Source organism: Hippopotamus amphibius, chromosome 1 (genome assembly GCF_030028045.1).
Source record: "Hippopotamus amphibius kiboko isolate mHipAmp2 chromosome 1, mHipAmp2.hap2, whole genome shotgun sequence".
NCBI classification, from domain to species: Eukaryota; Metazoa; Chordata; class Mammalia; order Artiodactyla; family Hippopotamidae; genus Hippopotamus; species Hippopotamus amphibius.
Genome location: NC_080186.1, coordinates 184,674,558 through 184,696,411, shown reverse-complemented (window position 1 = coordinate 184,696,411; position 21,854 = coordinate 184,674,558). Strand labels below are relative to the sequence as shown.

The 21,854-nt window shown below is 36.3% G+C and overlaps 1 protein-coding gene across 4 annotated transcripts in view; it reads left to right on the top strand.

Moving 5' to 3' along the window:
• The window catches only part of YTHDC2 (YTH N6-methyladenosine RNA binding protein C2), an 80,525-nt gene extending 65,013 nt beyond the window's left edge, over positions 1-15,512 (top strand). For 3 of the 4 annotated variants that reach the window (XM_057737234.1, XM_057737230.1, XM_057737252.1), the window contains 4 exons: positions 2,411-2,614; positions 3,370-3,552; positions 4,790-4,877; positions 4,995-15,510. In XM_057737234.1, coding sequence (XP_057593217.1) covers positions 2,411-2,614; positions 3,370-3,552; positions 4,790-4,870 — 468 coding nt within the window. In that variant the 3' untranslated portion in view covers positions 4,871-4,877; positions 4,995-15,510. Of the gene's footprint in view, positions 1-2,410; positions 2,615-3,369; positions 3,553-4,789; positions 4,878-4,994 lie in introns of all 4 variants that reach the window. The other variant, XM_057737243.1, reaches the window with a different exon arrangement.
• The last annotated feature ends 6,342 nt before the right edge of the window (positions 15,513-21,854 follow it).

Here is a 21,854-nt window from a genome sequence, read left to right as displayed (position 1 = left end):
TCTTCATTTATTTGGTCTTGTGTATTTTTACCTTGTTCCTTCATCTGTGGCATATTTTTTTGTCTTCTCATTTTCCCCCCACTTTGGATGGGTGGGATTGTGTTCCTGCTGGGTCTTGGTGTTAAGTTGAGAACCTCTGGAAGACCTCATGGTAAAGGATATTTCCTGGGAACTGGATTTCCCTGTTAGTCCAATGTTTTGGTCTCAGAGCTCCCACCTCAGGAATGCAGGCCTGACACTGGGCTTGTGTATCAAGATCCCACAAGCTGTGTGGAGCAGGGAAAATGAAAAAAAAAGAAAAAAAAAGGAAAAAAAGGTAGGAGAACAGGAGAATAGCAAGCTAAAAAATACAATAGTAGGAAACTAACAGATGTGTTATAAAAAATTTTTTAAAAAATGATGGATCAACAACTGGATTGTAAAACAACTGCAATATCCTAAGTGAGGGGGTGGGAAGAAAGAAAAAAAAAGAAAAGAAAAAGGAAAAATAAAGAGAAAGGAGAGAAAAAGGAAAAATAAAGAGAAAAAAAAAAAAAAGCCAGAAAAGGCCTTGGCTGTGGGGACAGGGCTTAGAGAAGGGTGAGGGTGCGGGGAGGGGGTGGGAGTTAGGCAATGGGCAGAGCCTACCCTTAGAGAAGGCCCTGGGGTTGGTGGGGAATGGGGCTTAGGTCCAATGAGGTAGAAGGGCCCAGAAATGCCTCTGATCCTGGGAGCAAAGGGCCAGGTCAAGGTACCCAGTGGGCTCCCTGGGCCCAAGTTGGTGAGAGAGATGCAAGCACCTCCCCTAGTCCTCCAGTCTCAGAGGGTCCCTCCCCCTTGGGTTCTCTTTTTTTCCCACCCCCTCTCTCCTATTCCCCTAGAACCCTTACAGCTGCAGGGGGCACTGAAAGGCTGGAGACCAGACTCTGATGCCCAGCAGGCTTCCCAGGGCCGACTGGGCTAGGGTAACACCTGCCGCACTTCCCCAGATCTCCCAGTCTGGTAGGATCCCTATCTGCCTCTCTTCCTCTCCCCTGCCCCCCACTCTCCTAGGTTCTAAGCAGCTGGAGGGGACCCAGAGAATGAAGGACCAGGTCCGGGAGCCCAGTCGGCCTCCCTGGCCAAGAGAGCAGGCGAAACGCCCTCCAGCCTCCCCCGGCCCCTAATCTCAAAGCTCCCACCCCCTCCTGCCTGCCTCTCCACCTCCTCGCCCCTCCTCCCTCCTTCCCACACCCCCAGGACCCAGGCAGCCCAGAGGGGGCCTTGGAGGGTGGAGGACCGGCTGAGGAGCCCAGCAGGCCCCCTGGGCGGGAGAAACCCAATCGCGGTTTCCCGGATCTCCCCAGCCCCCAGCAGTTCCTCCAGGCAGGAACCTCTCCCCTCCCCCAGCCACCCCCCGGGGCACCGGTCTGGTTAGGCTTCCCCTTCCCCGCCCTCCTGGCTTCTCCCAGGTCTTACCTGGTTGCTGTGGGGTTCCTGTGGTCTGCTTGGGCCTCAGGTCCCCCGCTGGCCTCTGGTAACTGTTCTGTTTGTGGAGAGACGTGATCTCTGTGTCTTCCCATGCCACCATCTTTGTTGTATTTCTTTAAATGGTGTTAGACATTGTTCTGATACACAGTTAAGTTAAAATTGCAATCACTGTAATTCTTTTGGGATTTGCTTTTAAGCAGTGTTTGCGTGGGTCCAGGGCAGTTTTTATTCTGGTACTAATTTAGTTCCAGTACTAAGTAAGGTATGATCCTTCTGTGGGCTAATGCACTATGTATGACAAGTTCTTTCCCTTCTGTCTGGGAATAAGATGAAATATTCCCAACCATGTGTGAGCTCTAAGAACTCTTTTCCTTTGGATCTTTCCTAGCCTCAAGTCATTTTTTTCTTACTTATGCGCAGGTCACTACTTAGCCAAAAACTTGTGGGGACCCCTCTGCAGTTTCCTAGAAGTTCTCTTCCCATGCAGCTCCTTTCTGTCTAGTACACTGCCAAGCAAAATCTAGTTACCTTGGCGTCTAAACTCTAAGGTCTGTGTCTGCAATTCAGTGAGACCATTGGAAACTGTTTCCCTTCCTGCATTGTTTCCTGGAAACTGTATCCAGTTAGTAAGCTGGAGCAATTTTTGTTTTGTTTTCAGACTTTGCAAGTTTATTAAAATATTTTCTGAAAGTACGTTTGGAGTGTAAATCATAGTTGACAATGCAGGATCCTTTCTTGATAAGGGATTTTGAATGCTCTGAAAATAAATGCTTGGTTTTGGCTCTTTAACCTCATTTTGATTGAGCCTTGTGGAGGTTTTCAGGCATGATAGAGCTATTTATTTGCATTTGTTGACTGTTAAAATATTTTGGTATATAAATTTATGAAGATGTTATTTAATGGAGCCTATTGATTTTGAAAGGTCAAATTGCCTTTCAAGAATTTATGTGTTCTTTTTTAGGGCTCAAAATCTCCTTCACCAAGACCAAACATGCCTATTCGATACTTCATAATGAAGAGTAGCAATTTGAGAAACCTTGAAATTTCTCAACAGAAGGGTATCTGGTCTACAACCCCTAGTAATGAGCGAAAGCTAAATCGAGCCTTTTGGGAAAGCAGCATGGTTTACTTGGTATTTTCTGTTCAAGGATCTGGACATTTCCAGGTGAGCCATCCTGAAACAGTAAAAGGGCATTGTTCTGGCTGCAAATTAGATCAGTTAAATCATAAAGGTTAAGAAGCTGGCTTTTTACTGCATTGGAATGCACGCATGCATTGTGGGTGCGGATGAGGAATATACTGCACCTCCTCAAAGGAATGGCATATAGGGGTCCCTTTGTTTTTACCTTGTTTTACAAGAGCCTCTCCAGATAAACAGTTTTTTCTTCTGAGGACAACTTTAGATTTACTATTTCTCAGGTGGATTAAAAGTAATGAGAAGTGTGACTTTTTGATAAAATGTTTATTTAAATAGACCAAAGAGGTTAGTTTTGACAATCAAGAAACCGAGTGTGTTTCTTAACTCATCTTTACTTGATGTATATCTGAATTTATAAACTAATGAATTTATTATTTGATATTGTTATCTTTTGTGGAACTTAAAACCTAGAAATTAGATTGTATCCATTTTCAATGGAATAAATGTGGGTTTAGAACTATGATACATTATTTAGAAAATACTTGTTTGTATTTGAAATTACATTAGAAGGCTGGAATTGGTCTTTCCTCTAAAATTTGCTAATTCACCTTTTTATAAAAAACAATTAATGAGTGGCTTTCTGGATTTTTGTTATGTATCTATTATTTTTATATTACATTTTTACCTTAAAATTAAAAAAAAGCCCAGAGTTTCTTACATAAATTGAATTCAGAGTCTTAATATCATCCTCACCATCACCCTTTCCCTCATTTTACCCACAGGGATTTTCTAGAATGTCTTCTGAGATAGGAAGGGAGAAGAGTCAGGACTGGGGCTCCGCTGGACTAGGAGGAGTGTTTAAGGTGGAGTGGATACGAAAAGAAAGTCTTCCCTTTCAGTTTGCACACCATTTACTCAATCCTTGGAATGACAATAAGAAAGTCCAGATAAGCAGGGATGGGCAGGTATACAATGGCATTTAATATTTTTCTTCCACTCTTCTTTCTGTTTTGTTTGGCTGTTATTCAGTGGTTTGTTTGAGGAGCAAATGCAAGAATACAAATTGTATATTTCATGTGCACATGAGAACATGATGGTTCAGATTTGTAAAACAGCTAGTTAACAACCTGCTTGCAAATGTGCCTGACAGAGCTCATTGTTTCTTAACATTTTGTAAATTTGACTTCTGTCATTGCATATATAAAATCTTTCAAAAGTCAATTCTTGGAGGTTCCTGTTGTCTTACTAACTGAAGATATGATCAAAACCTAGTGTAATTCTGAAGTAATTTCACTGAAGTCTAAAGATAACAACAATATCTAAGTTCTTTATGGCTTTAACTAATGATATAACATAAATAGCAACCTTTTTATATTTTTGTGGCTTGTATTTCTATTATGCTTCGCTTTGCCTTCATGATGCTGCTGATCTATTTCAAACTAGTTAAGGTGATGGGTGTTAACATATATTGCTATATTGACTACTCTGCTAGCTTCTTTATACGAGGTAGTTCAATTCTTAGACCTAAAATGAGTTATTAGCCAAATATTTTGGAGGAGAAAATAGATTCAGAGAATCTATCCAGTCTTGCCTAAGGTCACATCTAATACTTTATTTGAACAAGTGTGACTCAGTTCAAATCACCATATGAAAAGTGTTAGGGTTCTTTTTAAGTGCACATGATGTCACAAGAAGACTATAAATGATGTTCTTTTCAATTATATAAGAATATTTTCATTTTTATTCTATAATAATGATTTTGAAATAAATCTCTTTCCTTAAGATAAGAATACTATTTAGTCATCTAAGATGGTTTCTTGAGAAAAAAACCTCAAACATCTAATATGCTAAGTATCACCATAAACCTTTGGAAGTTTAAACTGAGTGCTTTTGCTAAATCTCCGTGAAAACAAAATTCATTATTTCAGATAGAAAAAATTCCAGAACTCCCGGGAAATTTCTCACCATTTTGTCACAGATAGTTGCACTATTTGCAGATTAACTACAGTCTTGGAAGTCTGGAAGTCAACTCTGAATCTTAATGAAAAGAATTAGAGCAGTGCTTAACATAGGATTTAAACATTTTCTTGTAGAAACTTGAAATTCAAGTTGATTTCCTTACATTTTTATCAGTATAGGTTTTGATGATAAAAAATTCAGTCTAGTTCTTTTTATGTTTATTCTGATTTTTGGTTTATCTAGGAACTAGAACCTCAAGTTGGTGAACAGTTGCTCCAGTTATGGGAACGCCTTCCATTGGGAGAAAAAACCACAACTGATTGACATTCAGGTTATACCATACTTGACTCTGAGTACTGGCAGTATTTGTGATCATTAAGGATATCTTTCTGATGATTTACCTTTTCTTTTTTTCTTCTTCTTCTTTTTTTTTTTTTAACCCTTCCAGAAGTCTTAGCTTCAGAAGAACATCATGCCTACTTATAACCACTGAATGCACTGACTTCTAGAAGCTGAGATGGAGTTGTGTATTATGAATGGGCTTTTCTGGTTGAAAGTGTTGCTTTAGAACCACCATCTTCATATAAAAGAGAAAGGGATAATTTAATTTTTATAGTGATCACAGGGAATGATTATATGTTTGTTAATATGTTTACAATTGAATGAAACAGTAGTTTCATATTTAACACAACAGCAGTTAAACGTACTTAATTTGAAGTTAAACGTTTCATTTGTTTGAAATACTGACTTAGAACTCTTATTGGTGATTTTTTTAAATGCAAAGTAAATTGCTTTTTTTTAAGAAAGGTCTGATTATATCTGTCCATCTGAGCACCATTTTAGAAGAGTCAACTCTAAAGATTTATCATTAAAAAACAAGCAAAGAAAAGCGAATGACCAAAATCTAAAAATGTCCCTTTTAAAAAAACACTGTGTGCTGATTAAGGACTATTCATTCTGCCATTTTTACCTGAGGCACATTAAGAAAAGGAAAAATGTTCTTTTTCTGCAACTATGAACTGCAGTAAAAACTGAAGAAAGAAAGAATTCCTCCCTGACTTTGATCAGATCAGATTAAGTGCTTAGTTTTATTCCTAGTGCTACCTCTTTTAACCTGGTGTGTCCCAAACCTTCTTTTCTCCTACGTTACAATCGTCACACAGGTCTGATATAAAAACAGGGATTATAACCTCTTTGTTTTGGCTAGAGAAATTTGATTTAGACAAGTTAAAAATTTAAGCAGTTTATACAAGTTGAAAAAAATGTTTTTAATAGTGTAGCTTGGTTTCTGTATGTCTTCCAAACTAAAGCTCCCAAACACCACAATTTTAAATGCCTTCTATTTGTTTTCTAGTACTTTTCATTTTACTTATGCTTCCGGATAAGATTTCTCTTTTTTTTTGCATTTGTGGTTTAATAAATGGAGGGTAACTTTTTGTGAACCCACTTTAGTGCCAACTCTCATTTCTTTCACATCTCCGAGTTATTTGGTTTGATCTCTTCACCACAATTGTCTATAAAATTTCCTTAGAAGCTTTCTGAAGGGAAATGGAGGTTCAGGGAGAAATGAAAGAAATGTCTTGGTTACTGGGTTCTAAATAGAACAGATTTGATAACACTTCTCATGATGCAGTTGGGTTATTGCTATGCAACAAAAAACCAACATGAATCTAATTTAAAGACAAAAAGAAAACTCTAAGTCCTCTGCTTCTTTATTTGAGAACAAAGAAGTGAAAAATCAAGGGTTAGCATCAATTCTTAGGAAGTCTACTTTCTCTGGGAAAGCATTATATGTTCGTGCATTTGTTTAAAATGTCGGCTGTGACTTTTGCCTATATTTGTAGTTACTGGGTTTTTGTTTGTTTTATACTTTGAAACATACCTGTAAATTAAGCCTATGTGAATTATGTTCCACTCTATGTGTATTACAGATCTTTTCCTATTAGAGCAAGTTGTGGTTTTCTGATAATGGATACATTTTGTTTAGGTACATATTTAGCAGTTCACAGTGTTCTAATTTGGAGGTAAGAACTTCTAAAAAATAGAACTTGTCTTAATTTCCATCTATTTTCTAATATTTATCCCTGTATGTAAATGATGAGTTTGTTGATATTTAAGATGAACACAATTTGAATGTAATTAAAATGCTGTTTTTTGGAAGAGGTGAACTTTAAACATACTTATTAAATGAAATTCTGTTAAATCGTTTAGATTTTGTTATTTTTGACACTATATAATAGGACTAAGGTAGCAACGATCAACAATATCCCTTGAGATAGTAATGAATTTCATACACTTTGAAGAATACTAAATTGCAGTATAAGGTGGTGGCCTCATATCAGTACGTCCCCCTAGAAAAAAATTTGCCTTATTATGATAAGGGGTTGGGAAAAATCCCAAGACATGTTTTTAATATAAAATCTTTTGATTATTAATGGGATATGTAGCCATCCACCTTCTGTTCTCAGGACATTGCATTATGGTACTGTGCCATTGTATCCACTGAACAACCCAGCTTCACTCTACCAATTACAGCAAAGATAGACAGTAAGGAAAGAATTATCTCAAATGAGTACTTCAAGAAAAGACATGATCATTTAAGAATTTGTCCTCAGAGATTCATTCTTCACTATTTAAAATCTTATATCCTGAGACAGAGACAGTGTTGAGGAATAACTCAAATGAACTTCACTCTGAATCAACACCAGGGTGAAAACCTGGACACATAATTCACAAGTGACCACACCTCTCAGTCTGAATGAGCTTCCCATAGCACAGATCCTCACTGTGCTCCTGATTTCTCCATGATTCCTCTCTACCCAGAGGACCACACAGTGCAGTCAGTATAGCCAAGGCCATTGGATACATCGTGGTCTTTCTAGTCAAATATGAATTTCTACTTGGCTGTCTAATAAAATCTCAAATTCTGTGTATTTAGAATTGAACTACAATTCTTTCCTCACAATCTGTTCCACTTAAATCTCCCCTATTTTCAATTAATGCTAGTTTCATTCTTTTGGTTTTTCAGGCCAGGAAACTTGGAGTCATCTATGATTCCTTTATTTCTCTCAATCCAATCCATTAGAAAATTCTCTTGGGTTCACCTTCAAAATATATCTAGACTCCAACTATTTCTTACCACATGTGTCGCAACTACTCTGGACTGAGCCACCATCATTCCTGAAACGTCTTCCCTTTTCTACCTCTTCCAACATGCCACCAATCTATTTTCAACACAGAAATCAGTGGTCCTTTAAAAATTTTGAGCAACAGCTCAAAATGCTTCAGTGGCTCCCCATTGCACTCAAAGCCAGAGTCCTTATAATGGTATAAATACCTTTTATGATCAGCTTCCCCATTACATCTTTGACCTTCTCTCCTCTGCTCTTCTCCTCTGTTCATTGCACTTTAGCCACATTGACCTCACTATTCCTTAATATACCAGGCACCTTCCAGCATCAGAGACTAGTTTTAGCTATTCACTCTGCCTGGAATGTTCTTCTCAGAATATCTGTTTGGCCAACTAGTTGTCCCATCATTTAGTGTTAGGTTTACTATAAAGTTGTTTTTTTTTTTAATTTATTTAATTTTTACAGTGAATAAACAGTAAAATCAAATTTCTCTTAAATGTGTAGCTCTATGAATTTTAACACATGTACAGATTTATGTAACTTCCGCCACAATCAGGATACAGTTCCATCACCTCCAAAACTCCTCATGCTATCCATTTATAGTTATATACTCCTCTCACCCTTAACCCCTGCCAGCCATTGGTCTTCTGTTCTCTGTCATTCTAGTTTTCTCCTTTTGAGAATATCATATAAATAAATCATACAGTGTGTAACCTTTTGGGTCTGGTTTCTTTCACTCATCATAATGCCTTTAAGAGTGATCCAAGTTGTATATATCAAAGTTCATTTCTTTTTATTGCTAGTAGTGTTCCATTGTACAGAATGTGCCATGTTTTGTTTTTTTTAATCATTTACTTGTTGAAGGATATTTAGGTTGTATTCCATTTTTTCTGTGTGATTATAAGTAGAACAGCTAAACATTTGTGTACAGTATTTTGTGTAGAAATAATGTTTCCATTTCTTCAGTAAATACCTAGGACTGAGATTGCTGGGTCATACTGTAACTGTATGCTTTATTTTATAAGAAACTACCAAACTGTTTTCCAGAGTTGCTATACCATTTTGTATCCCTACCACTAATGTCTTAGAGTTCCTTGTTGCTCCACATACTTGACAGCACTTAACTATTGCTAGCATATTTTATTTTCACCTTTCAATTAGATGTGCAGTAGTATCTGATCATCATTTTAAGTATCTCTCTAATCGCTATTAATGTTGACCATCTTTTCATGTGCTCTCTTAGTCTGTTTAAGCTGCTATAACAAAATACTGCAAACTGTGTAGCTTGTAAACAACCAAAATTTATTTCTTACAGTTCTGGAGGCTGGAAGGCTAAGATCAAGGTGCCAACATCGTTGAGTTTGGGTGCAAGCCCTCTTTCTGGTTGCAGGCTGCTGACTTCTTACTGTGTCTTCACATGGTAGAATGGGATGAGCAAGCTCTCTGGGGCCTCTTTTATAAAGGCACTAATCCCATTCATAAGGGCTCAGCCCTCATCGCCTAATCACCTGCTGAAGACCACAGAAGGCCTCCTAATATCATCACATTGGGCATTAGAATTTCAACATAAGAATTTTGGGGGCACATAAGCATTCAGCCTCTAGCAGTCATTCATATATCCTCTTTGGTGAAGTGTTTGGCCAAGTGTTCTGACCATTTAAAAATTAAATTGTTTTCTTACTGTTGAGTTTGGAGATTTCATTCTATTTTCAGAATACAAGTTCTTTGTCAGATATGTGATTAATAATTTTTTTTCTCTATCTGTAGCTTGTTTTTTAATTCTCTTAACAGTATTTTTTGTATTTTTAAATTTTGATGAACTACAACTTATCAGTTTTTCTCTTTTCTGAATCATGATGTAGGTGTCTTATTTGAGATGTCTTTTGCCTAATCTTTAGTCATGAAGATTTTCTCCTGTGTTTCCTTCTAAAAGTTCTATAGTTTTATGTTTATATTTAGATTCATGATCCATTTTGGGTTAATTTTTGTACGAGTTGTGATATTTAGGTTGAGGTTCATTTTTTTTTTCACATTTAATTTAATTTAATTTTAATTATATTTTAAGCTCTTTATTGGAATATAATTGCTTTACAATCATGTACCAGTTTTTGAGGTACACCAAAGTGAATCAGCTGTATCCATACATATATCCCCATATCCCCTCCCTCCTGCGACTCCCTCCCACCCTCCCTGTCCTGGCGCTCTAAGGCATCACCCATCATCAAGTCAATCTCCCTTTGTTATACAGCAACTTCCCTCTAGCTATCCATTCCATAGTTGGTAGTGTACATATGTCTGTGCTACTCTCTCACTTCGTCCCAGCTTCCCCTTCACCCTCCTTGCCCCCCCAATCCCCATGTCCTCCAGTCCATTCTTTGCATCTGCATCTTTATTCTTAACCTGTCACTGGGTTCATCAGTACCATTTTTTTAGATTCCATATATATGAGTTAGCATACAGTATTTGTTTTTCTCTTTCTGGCTTACTTCGCTCTGTATGACAGTCTCTAGGTCTATCCACCTCATTACATATAGTTCAATTTCATTCCTCTTTATGGCTGAGTAATATTCCATTGTGTATATGTGCCACATCTTCTTTATCCATTCCTCTGTCAATGGGCATTTCGGTTGCTTCCATGTCCTGCCTATTGTAAATAATGCTGCAATGAACAGTATAGTACATGTTTCTTTTTGGATTATGGTTTTCTCTGGGTATATGCCCAGTAGTGGGATTACTGGATCATATGGTAGTTCCATTTTTAGTTTGAGGTTCATTTTTAATGCATATGAATGTTGAATGGTTCCAACACCATTGTTGAAGATTGTACCTTTATTGAATTGTCTTTGCACCTTTGACAAAAATCAGTTTTCATATTTCTTTGGCTCTATTTCTGGACTCTTTATTATGTCCCATTGATTTATGTATCTGTCCCTTCACCAATACTGAAGTCTCGATTATTGGTGTTTTAGAGTAATTTTTATTTATTTTTACTTTTTAAAATAAATTTTATTGATTGATTGTCTGTGTTGGGTCTTTGTTGCTGCACATGGGCTTTCTCTAGTTGCAGAGAGCAGGGGTTACTCTTCATTGCGGTGCACAGGCTTCTCATTGTGGTGGCTTCTCTTGTTGTGGAGCACAGGCTCTAGGCACGTGGGCTTCAGTAGTTGAAGCATGCTGGCTCAATAGTTGTGGCTTGCAGGCTCTAGGGCACAGGATCAGTAGTTGTGGCCCATGGGCTTAGTTGCTTTGTAGCATGTGGGATCTTCCCAGACCAAGGATCAAACCTGTGTCCCCTGCATTGGCAGGAGGATTCTTAACAACTGTGCCACCAGGGAAGTCCTGGAGTAATTTTTAAAAATTGGGTAGTGAAGACATGCACTTCTAACCAAGATGGGGAGTAACATGGACCGTATTTACTTTTTTTCCTGAAACAACATCAAAAAAAAAAAAAAAGACAAAATACATGAAGCTTCAGTTTTCAAGACATGGGATATTAGGTGAAGGACAGTAATCCCTGAGACATAGGAAACAAACAAGGTGAGTCCTACAATTGCCCAAGCTTACTGCCTCAGAGATTTTCCAGGCTGTGGCATAGGGAGGGGAACTAAAGCGGAAGTTGAGGGTTCCTGAGTTAAGGAGACAGAAGTTAGACTGGGGAAACCAAAGCAGCTAGTGTCCATGGAACAGAATAGCAGACAGAGTAGAACTGTAGGTGAATCTCAGGGATCTGCCAGTGGTCTCCCTGGAATACTCGTCAGAGTGCTGATCAGTACATGCATGTGCAGAAACTACCTGAGATCAGGAAAGGAACCATCTGAAAGGATTAAAGGGAATATCCAAAAAGTATAAAGAACATATAAATCAGTAGCAAAACACAAATAATCTGATTAAAAAATGGGCAGATATGAATAGACATTTTTCCAAAGAAGACATACAGATCGCCAACAGATACATGAAAAAATGCTTAACATCACTAATCACAAGAGAAATGAAAATCAAAACCACAATGAGGTACCACCTCACACCTGTTAAAATGGCTATCAAAAGACAAGAAATAACAAATGTTGGCAAGGATGTACATTGTTGGTGGGAATGTTAATTGGTGCAGCCTTTAGAGAAAACAATGAAGATTGCTCGAAAAATTAGAAATAGGCCTATCATATAATCCAGCAATTCCACTTCTGAGTATTTATCTGAAAATAATGAAAACACTAATTTAAAAGGATATCTGCATGTCCATTTTCATTGCAGCATTATTTACAATAGCCAAGCCATGGAAATAACCTGAGTCCCTTGATGGATGAATGGATAAAGAAATTGTGATACACATGCACACACACAATGGAATATTATTCAGCCATTAAAAAAAAAAACCTTGCCATTTGTGACAACATGCATAGACCTTAAGGGCATTATGCTAAGTTAAAGAAAGACAAACACTGTATGATTGCTCACATATGGAAAAAATGAACTAAAGAAAAAAACGAACTCGAATTCAAAGAACAGATTTGTGTTTACCAAAGGCATGGTATGTGTGTGGGGTAGGGTTGGGAGAAATGAGTCACTGAGATGAAGAGATATTAATATAAACTTCTAGGTATAAGATAAGTCCTGGGGATGTAATGTACAGCATGGTGACTATAGTTAACAATACCTTATTGTATATTTGAAAGTAGCTAAGAGAGTAAATCTTAAAAATTCCATTACAAGAAAAAAAAATGTGGTGATGAATGTTAAATAAATATTGTGGTAATCATTTCAAAATATATATACATATATCAAATTATGTTGTATACCTGAAACTAATACAATGTTATGTGTCAATTATATTCAACAAAAAAATAAAAAATAAAAAATAAAGGGACTAGTGCCTGGTGCATATAAAGGGCTAGTGATATCAATAGTATCTGTTCCCACTAGCCAGACTTATAAAAATTCAAAAGAAGGCAGAAAAGAGAAAAAAGAAATAACAAATGGAAATAGCAAATAGAAACAAAATAAATACAAAACAAATATTGAGATGATAGACTCAAACCTAACATAATCAATAATCATATTAATGTCTAAAAATCCCAGTTAAAAGGGAGAGCTTGTCAGACTGGGTAAAAATTCAAAACTCAGTTACATGATGCCTACAAGAAATATACTTTAAATATGAAGACACAAATAGGTTAAAAGTTTTTAAAAATGCAAGAAATTATGCCATGCTACTATTAGTAAAACAAACAAACAAAAAACTAGAATGGCAGTAGAATTCCAAGCAAAGATTATAAACCAGAGATAAAGACAGTAATAATAAAAGGATCAATTGACATAATCCTAAATAGTTAGGTACCTAATTAAAAGAACTTCAAAATGCTTAAGTCAAAGTTGATAGAACGGAAAGGATAAGTTCACAGTATTGTCAGATTTCAATACCTCTCTCTCAATAATTGATAGATGAAGTAGGCAAAAAATCAGCAAATATATTGTAGACTTGAAGAACACTATCAATCAACTTGACCTAATTAACATTTATAGCACCTGCCACCAAACAGCAGCAGAATATACACTCTTTTCAAGTGCACACAGAACATTATCATGATAAACCAGTTTGTGGGCCATGATACAAATCTCAACACGTTTATTAATTTATTTTTGATTGTGGTAAGAGCATTTAACATGAGGTCTACCCTCAACAAATTTTTAAGTGCACAATACAGTGATGTTAACTATAGACACAAGTGTTGTACAGCAGATTTGTAGAGCTTATTCATCTCTATTTCCCACTCCCCCTAGTCCCTGGCAACCATTATTGTATTCTCTGTCTCTATGATTTTGACTACTTAGATACCTCATAGAGTGGAATGATGCAGTATTTGCCCCCATGTTACTGATTTATTTTACTTAGCATGTTTTCCAGGTTCACTCATGGTGTTGTGTTTGGTAGCGTTTCCTTCTTTTTCTAGGCTGAGTAATATTTTTCATTGTAGGTATGTACCACATTTTCTTTATCCATTCATCTGTTGATAGACATTTAAGTTGTTCTGTATCTTGGCTATTGTGAATAATGATACAGTAAACACGGAGCACACATATGTCTTTGAGATCCTGATTTCAGTTCTTTTGAATATATCCAGAAGTGGGATTGCTGGATTATATGATAATTCTATTTTTGAAAAATCTCAATACATTTAAAAATGATTCAAGTCATCAAAGTTTGTTTTCTAACCACAATGGACTTAAATTAGAAATGAGTAACGTCCTACTTCAAACCAGCTAGAAAAAGCAATGTTTTCTCACTAGTTTCCTTATAAGCTCCAGGATTGAGTCCCATTGGATCAATTGGTCATGTGCTTATCTCTACACCAATCACTATGCTAATTGGCCAAATCTGTTTCAAATATTCACTCCAAACACATGGACCAAGAATAGAAGAGAAATGGTTCTCTAAAGGAATATCAAAGTAATGTTACCAGGATAAGGATTCTGGGGAAGGCAAAATTATTAGCTGCCCACTACCAAAAGCTACTAGAACTTAATTAGTGAGTTTAACGAGGCTGCAGGATCAAAGGTCAGTATCAAAGAAGTGTATTTCTATGTACTAGCAACAAACAATTGTAAATTAAAAGAAATACCATTTATAACAACATTAAAAATATCAAATACCTAGGAATAACTGACAAGAGATGTGGAAAAACTTGTACACTGAAAAGTACAAAATATTGCTGAGAGAAAGAAGACCTAAAAAAACAAATTGTAGCTTAACTTTGTTCATGGGTTGGAAGACTAAGTATTGTTAAGATGTCAGATCTCTTCAAAATTTTTTTATTTAACAAAATCCCAATCAAAATCTCATAAGCCTTTTTTGTAGATATTGACAAAATTCACGTGGCATGCAAAGGATCTAGAGCAGTCAAGATAACTCTGAAAAGGAACAACTTTAGAAGGCCTACAGTACCTGATTTTAAGACTCATAAAAAGATGTAGTACAAAAAGATCTTGGTATTGGCATGCAGATAGACAGGTAGATTGTTGGAACATAATAGAGAGTCCAGATGTAAACCCAGCATCTAGGGATAACTGATTTTTTTTTTTTTTTTAAACAGGGGCACAAAGGCAATATGGTGGAGGAAGTATGGCCCTTTCAATAAATGTGATGGAATAATTGGCTATCCATATACAAAATAATGATCTTAGATCCATATCTCACATAATATATAAAAATTAACTCCTAATGGATCATAAGCTTAAAATATAAGAGCTAAAACTGTAGAACTTCTAGAAGAAAAACAGGAGAAAATCTTTCTTGGGTTTGCAGAGATTTCTTAGATCCACTATCTCTAAAAGAACAAAAGGATAAATTTGGCTTCATCAAAATTTAAAACTTCTCTTCTTTAAAAGACACTATTAAGAGAATGAAAACACAAGTTGTAGACCATGAGAAAATATTTGGAAGACATATATTTAATAAAGGACTGGTATCCAGAACACTTAAAAAAGTCTCCAAACTCTATAATAAAAAAAAAAACAACCCAATTTAAAAATTGGGTCATTTGAACAGATAGTTCACCAAAGAAGATACACAGAAGGCAAATAAGCACATGAAAAAAATGCTCAATACCATTAGTCATTAGGAATTTAAAACTGCAATGAGATACAATTATGTATCTACTAGAATGGCTAAAATGGTAAAGACTGGCCATGCAAGTGTTGACAAGGATGTGGAGAAATTGGTTTCTCACTCTGATGTAAAACGATACAACCACTTTAGAAAATAGTTTGGCATGTTCTTAAAAAGTTAAACATACACTTACCACATTCCACTCCTAGGTATTGACATAATTTTTTCCTCACTGTTTTGCATATTTTAATTATAGTAATTATCATATACTGTAAATGCTTTATGATTGTTTTCTTTTTTTTTTATACAAAATATTTTTTATTACCATAACATCACTGCAAATAAAAGTGTTGCTGCAATACAAGCTCAGCAAAAGAACCTTAATTTGCTGGCTGCTATGTTGGTAGACAATAAAATTGCTTTAGTTTATTCACTAGCAGAACATGTGGCATTTGCTTGGTAGCTAACATGTTTAGCTGCACTAGAACAAATGCCTCATGACAAGTCAAAAACAGGTCAAATGCTTATAATTCCATAAAAGTAAGGAAGTGTTTACACACAGACACACACTCATAAACAAACAATAATAAAACAAAATATAGGGACATGTATAAAGGATAAAGGAACCAAGGAGTCATCCTGAAAGAGCTCCCAATGGTTAAAGTTGGAATAATACGGGAAACACAATAATGTATTAGATTATAACACAAAGAATCAAATAAGTACCCATGAGTTCATACTGATATATATAATATTTAAATAAACAAATGAGAATGAACGGACACATCTTTCTTACAGAAAAATTCCAGATAATAAGTATACAAGGAATAAAGGAAACAGAAAACACCATTAGAGTAGCACAGCAATAGTTGCTGTAGAGACGATTAACATGGTAAACTTTAAGGTGTGTATGGGAAGGGACAATAGAAAGGTTACAGGAAGAAGCTTGGCAGACACTACCTTAACCAAATGATCAAAAGTAGTGTTGTCAGTAAGTGATGTTAATGTCATGTATCCTGTGGTATGAAGTAAGGAGAAGAGCACTTTGCCTTTGTGATAATTTTCCTGCAAATTCATAACCCCAGTTTAAACATGTGAAAATATCAGACGAATTCCAACTGAAGGAGATTCTACAACCCGATTAGTGCTCTTCAAAAGTGTCAAAGCCATGAAAAACAAACAGAGACTCAGGAACTGTCAGAAACTGGAAGAGAATAAGGAAGCATGATAACTAAAAGAAATGTGGTATCTTGGTTTAGAACTGGGACAATAAAAAATACATTAGTAGAAAACTTTGTGAAATCCAAATAAAATCTGCAGTTTAGTTAACAATGTTGTACTAATATTAATATTTTATTTTGAAGAATATAGTATGGTTATGCTAGATGTTAACATTAGGGGGAAAAAATGAAAATGGTCAAGGTGGGACAAGTAGAACCATGAGATTTAGTTTCATGGATTAGCTGATTGAGAGATTTGCTCTGCAAGTATTAGTTATGTTATCTCTATCTTTTTTCATAATTATTGCTCTTGTCAATTTTATCGGTGTTTAAAATGTTGATGCACACTTAACTTCCCGTACATTTACAAATTAGATGATTCTATATCAAAAGATTGAAGTGACTCTAATAAGGACAATGGAATTGTGTGAGATAGGCACCCAACACCAAGACAGTGATACAACTGTAAACCTGATAATTTGCATATGTTTTTGCATCCATCTTCCATTTATCAATATAGGAAATCAAGGACAGTTGAAGGACTTTCTACATGCAGTAGCAGTTGCCTAAAAGGTATCAAAATCAGGTATTCTAACACACTAAAACTGGTTTTAACCAGCTAAAGCTGAATAACATCTGCAAATTAGGAGTGATGCACATCTTATGCTGATAATGACCATAAAGCTTGAATAACACTGATGTGCCAGACTCACTGGACCTAACTGAAGAATCTTTGCTGATGACAGTGGACTCTGTCTTAACCAGTCACACCTGGATGCACACATTTGCTCCGCCTTATCTATGGTACATACATGTTAGCATGATCACAATGAACTTTGCCTTTTAAATATATGAGGAAGCCACTCTATGAATTCTTTTGCTAATGTGTCTTCTTGTCTAGGAAATGAAAATTCAGAGCAAATTTTATTGATTATAGCGGTATGTGTTGATCAATGATCACTTCTCTTTAACAATACAGACTGAGGATAAACTACAGTTATAAAGAAATATACCCCAAATGATGGCATTGTAAACACTGATTTCAGAATTTGGGTGATTATTTTTCCTTTTGCTAATCTTCAGTTTCCTTTTGAACAATATTTCTAATATTTTCTTAACTGTATTTTAAAAGAACCCTTTATTTTTGTTTAAAAGAAACCTTAATATCACTATATGGTTAAAAGTTAATATATTTTTACTCCTCTATTAGCTTCATGACTTGTTGAGAGTTTACACTGAAGTCCTTACAACTTATAGGAATCTGCCCTCTTTTCTCATGTATGTCTATATTCATTTTCGAAGCATACTAAGATTTTAGGGAAACAATGGGTATGGTAGTATCTGTTCAAACTACCTGATGGGATATTACTTTTCTTTTTTTTTTTTTTATTTTATTTTATTTTATTTTATTTTTTTGGGGGGGTACATCAGGTTCAATCATTTGTTTTTATACACATATCCCTGTATTCCCTCCCTCCCTTGACTCCCCCCCCACCCTCCCTCGAGTCTCCCCCACCCTCTCCACCCCAGTCCTCTAAGGCATCTTCCATCCTGGAGTTGGACTCCCTTTGTTATACAACAACTTCCCACTGGCTATTTAACAGTTGGTACTATATATGTGTCCGTGCTACTCTCTCGCTTTGTCTCAGCTTCCCCTTCACCCCCTGCCCCCTCCCAAACCTCAAGTTCTCCAGTCCATTCACTGCATCTGTGTCCTTGTTCTTGTCACTGAGTTCATCAGTACCATTTTTAGATTCCGTATATGTGAGTTAGCATACAATATTTGTCTTTCTCTTTCTGACTTACTTCACTCTGTATGACAGACTCTAGGTCTATCCACCTCATGACATATAGCTCCATCTCATCCCTTTTTATAGCTGAGTAATATTCCATTGTATATATATGCCACATCTTCTTTATTCATTCATCTGTTGATGGGCATTTAGGTTGCTTCCATGTCCTGGCTATTGTAAATAGTGCTGCAATAAACATTATGGTACATGTTTCTTTTGGGATTATGGTTTTCTTTGGGTATATGCCCAGGAGTGGGATTACTGGATCATATGGTAGTTCTATTTGTAGTTTTTTAAGGAACCTCCAAATGGTTTTCCACAGTGGCTGTACCAACTTACAGTCCCACCAACAGTGCAGGAGAGTTCCCTTTTCTCCACACCCTCTCCAACATTTGTGGTTTCCAGACTTTGTGATGATGGCCATTCTGACGGGTGTGAGGTGATACCTCATTGTGACTTTGACTTGCATTTCTCTGATGATTAGTGATGTTGAGCAGCTTTTCATGTGTGTGTTGGCCATCTGTATGTCTTCTTTGGAGAAATGTCTATTTAGGTCTTCTGCCCATTTGTGGATTGGGTTATTTGCTTTTTTGGTGTTAAGCTTCATGAGCTGCTTGTATATTTTGGAGGTTAATCCTTTGTCCGTTGTTTCATAGGCAATTATTTTTTCCCATTCTGAGGGTTGCCTTTTAGTCTTGTTTGTGGTTTCTTTTGCTGTGCAAAAGCTTTTAAGTTTCATGAGGTCCCATTCGTTTATTCTTGATTTTATTTCCCTGATTCTAGGAGGTGGGTCAAAAAGGATCTTGCTTTGATGGATGTCATAGAGTGTTCTGCCTATGTTTTCCTCTAGGAGTTTTATCGTGTCTGGCCTTACATGTAGGTCTTTAATTCATTTGGAGTTTATTTTTGTGTATGGTGTTAGGAAGTGTTCTAATTTCATTCTTTTACATGTTGCTGTCCAATTTTCCCAGCACCACTTATTGAAGAGGCTCTCTTTTTTCCATTGTATACTCGTGCCTCCTTTGTCAAAGATAAGGTGCCCATATGTGTTTGGGCTTACTTCTGAGTTCTCTATTCTATTCCATTGATTGTCCTTTCTATTTTTGTGCCAGTACCATACTGTCTTGATCACTATGGCCTTGTAGTATAGTTTGAAGTCAGGAAGCCTGATTCCACCAACTCCATGTTTCCTTCTCAAGATGGCTTTGGCTATTTGGGGTCTTTTGCGTTTCCATACAAATCGTAAGATTTCTTGCTCTAGTTCTGTGAAAAATGCCATTGGTAATTTGATCGGGATTGCATTGAATCTGTAAATTGCTTTGGGTAGTACAGACATTTTCACGATGTTGATTCTTCCAATCCAGGAACATGGTATGTCCCTCCATCTGTTTGTGTCATCTTTGATTTCTTTCATCAATGTGTTAAAGTTTTCTGCATACAGATCTTTTGCCTCCTTAGGCAGGTTTATTCCTAGGTATTTTATTCTTTTTGTTGCAATGCTGCATGGGAGAGTTTTCTTAATTTCTCTTTCTGCTCTTCTGTTGTTAGTGTATAGGAATGCAAGAGATTTCCATGCATTAATTTTGTATCCTGCTACTTTACTAAACTCATCAATGAGTGCTAGCAGTTTTCTGGTAGAGTCTTTAGGGTTTTCTATATATAATATCATGTCATCTGCAAAGAGAGACAGTTTTACTTCTTCTTTTCCAATTTGGATTCCTTTGATTTCTTTTTCTTCTCTGATTGCTGTGGCGAAAACTTCCAAAACTATGTTGAATAATAGTGGTGAGAGTGGACACCCTTGTCTTGTTCCTGTTCTTAGAGGGAATTCTTCCAGTTTTTCCCCATTGAGAACGATGTTGGTTTTTGGTTTGTCATATATGGCTTTTATTATGTTGAGGTAATTTCCTTCTATGCCCATTTTCTGGAGAGCTTTGATCATAAATGGATGTTGAACTTTGTCAAAAGCTTTTTCTGCATCTATTGAAATGATCATATGGTTTTTATCCTTCAATTTGTTGATATGATGTATCATGTTGATTGATTTGCGTATATTGAAGAATCCTTGCATCCCAGGGATAAACCCCACTTGATCATGGTGTATGATTTTTTTAATGTGCTGCTGGAGTCTGTTAGCTAGTATTTTGTTGAGGATTTTTGCATCTATATTCATCAGTGATATTGGTCTGTAGTTTTCTTTCTTTGTGACATCTTTGCCTGGTTTTGGTATCAGGGTGATGGTGGCTGTGTAGAATGAGTTTGGGAGTGCTCCGCCTTCTGCAATATTTTGGAAGAGTTTGAGAAGGATAGGTGTTAGCTCTTCTCGAAATGTTTGATAGAATTCGCCCATGAACCCATCTGGTCCTGGGCTTTTGTGTGTTGGGAGATTTTTAATCACTGCCTCAATTTCCGTACTTGTGATTGCTCTGTTCATGGTTTCTATTTCTTCCTGGTTCAGTCTTGGAAGACTGTATTTTTCTAAGAATGTATCCATTTCTTCCAGGTTATCCAATTTATAGGCATATAGTTGCTTGTAGTAGTCTCTCATGATGTTTTGTATTTCTGAGGTGTCCGTTGTGACTTCTCCTTTTTCATTTCTAATTCTGTTGATTTGCATCTTCTCCCTTTTTTTCTTGATGAGTCTGGCTAATGGTTTATCAATTTTGTTAATCTTCTCAAAGAACCAACTTTTAGTTTTATTTATTTTTCTTATGGTTTCTTTCCTTTCTTTTTCATTTATTTCTGCTCTGATCTTTACGATTTCTTTCCTTCTGCTCACTTTGGGGTTTCTTTGTTCTTCTTTCTCTAGTTGTTAGAGGTGTAAGGTTAGGTTGTTTATTCGATAATTTTCTTGTTTCTTAAGGTAGGACTGTATTGCTATAAACTTCCCTCTTAGAACTGCTTTTGCTGCGTCCCATAGGTTTTGGGTTGTTGTGTTTTCGTTGTCATTTGTTTCTTGATATTTTTTGATTTCCTCTTTGATTTCTTTAGTGATTCCTTGGTTGTTTAAGAGTGAATTGTTTAGCCTCCATGTATTTGTATTTTTTGCAGTTTTTTTCCTGTCATTGATATCTAGTCTCATGGCGTTGTGGTCTGAGAAGATGCTTGATATGATTTCAATTTTCTTGAATTTGCTGAGGTTTGATTTGTGACCCAAGATGTGATCTATCCTGGAAAATGTTCCATGTGCACTTGAGAAGAAGGTGCATTCTGTCATTTTTGGATGGAATGTCCTATAAATATCAATTAAGTCGAGATGGTCTAATGTGTCATTTAAAGCTTGTGTGTCTTTATTTATTTTCTGTTTGGATGATCTGTCCATTGATGTAAGTGGGGTGTTCAAGTCTCCCACTATTATTGTGTTCCTGTCGATGTCCCCTTTTATAGCTGTTAGCATTTGCCTTATGTATTGAGGTGCTCCTATATTGGGGGCATAGATATTTACCATTGTGATATGTTCTTCTTGAATGGATCCCTTGATCATTATGTAGTGTCCTTCCTTGTCTCTTTTAATAGTCGTTACTTTCAAGTCTAATTTGTCTGATATGAGTATTGCTACTC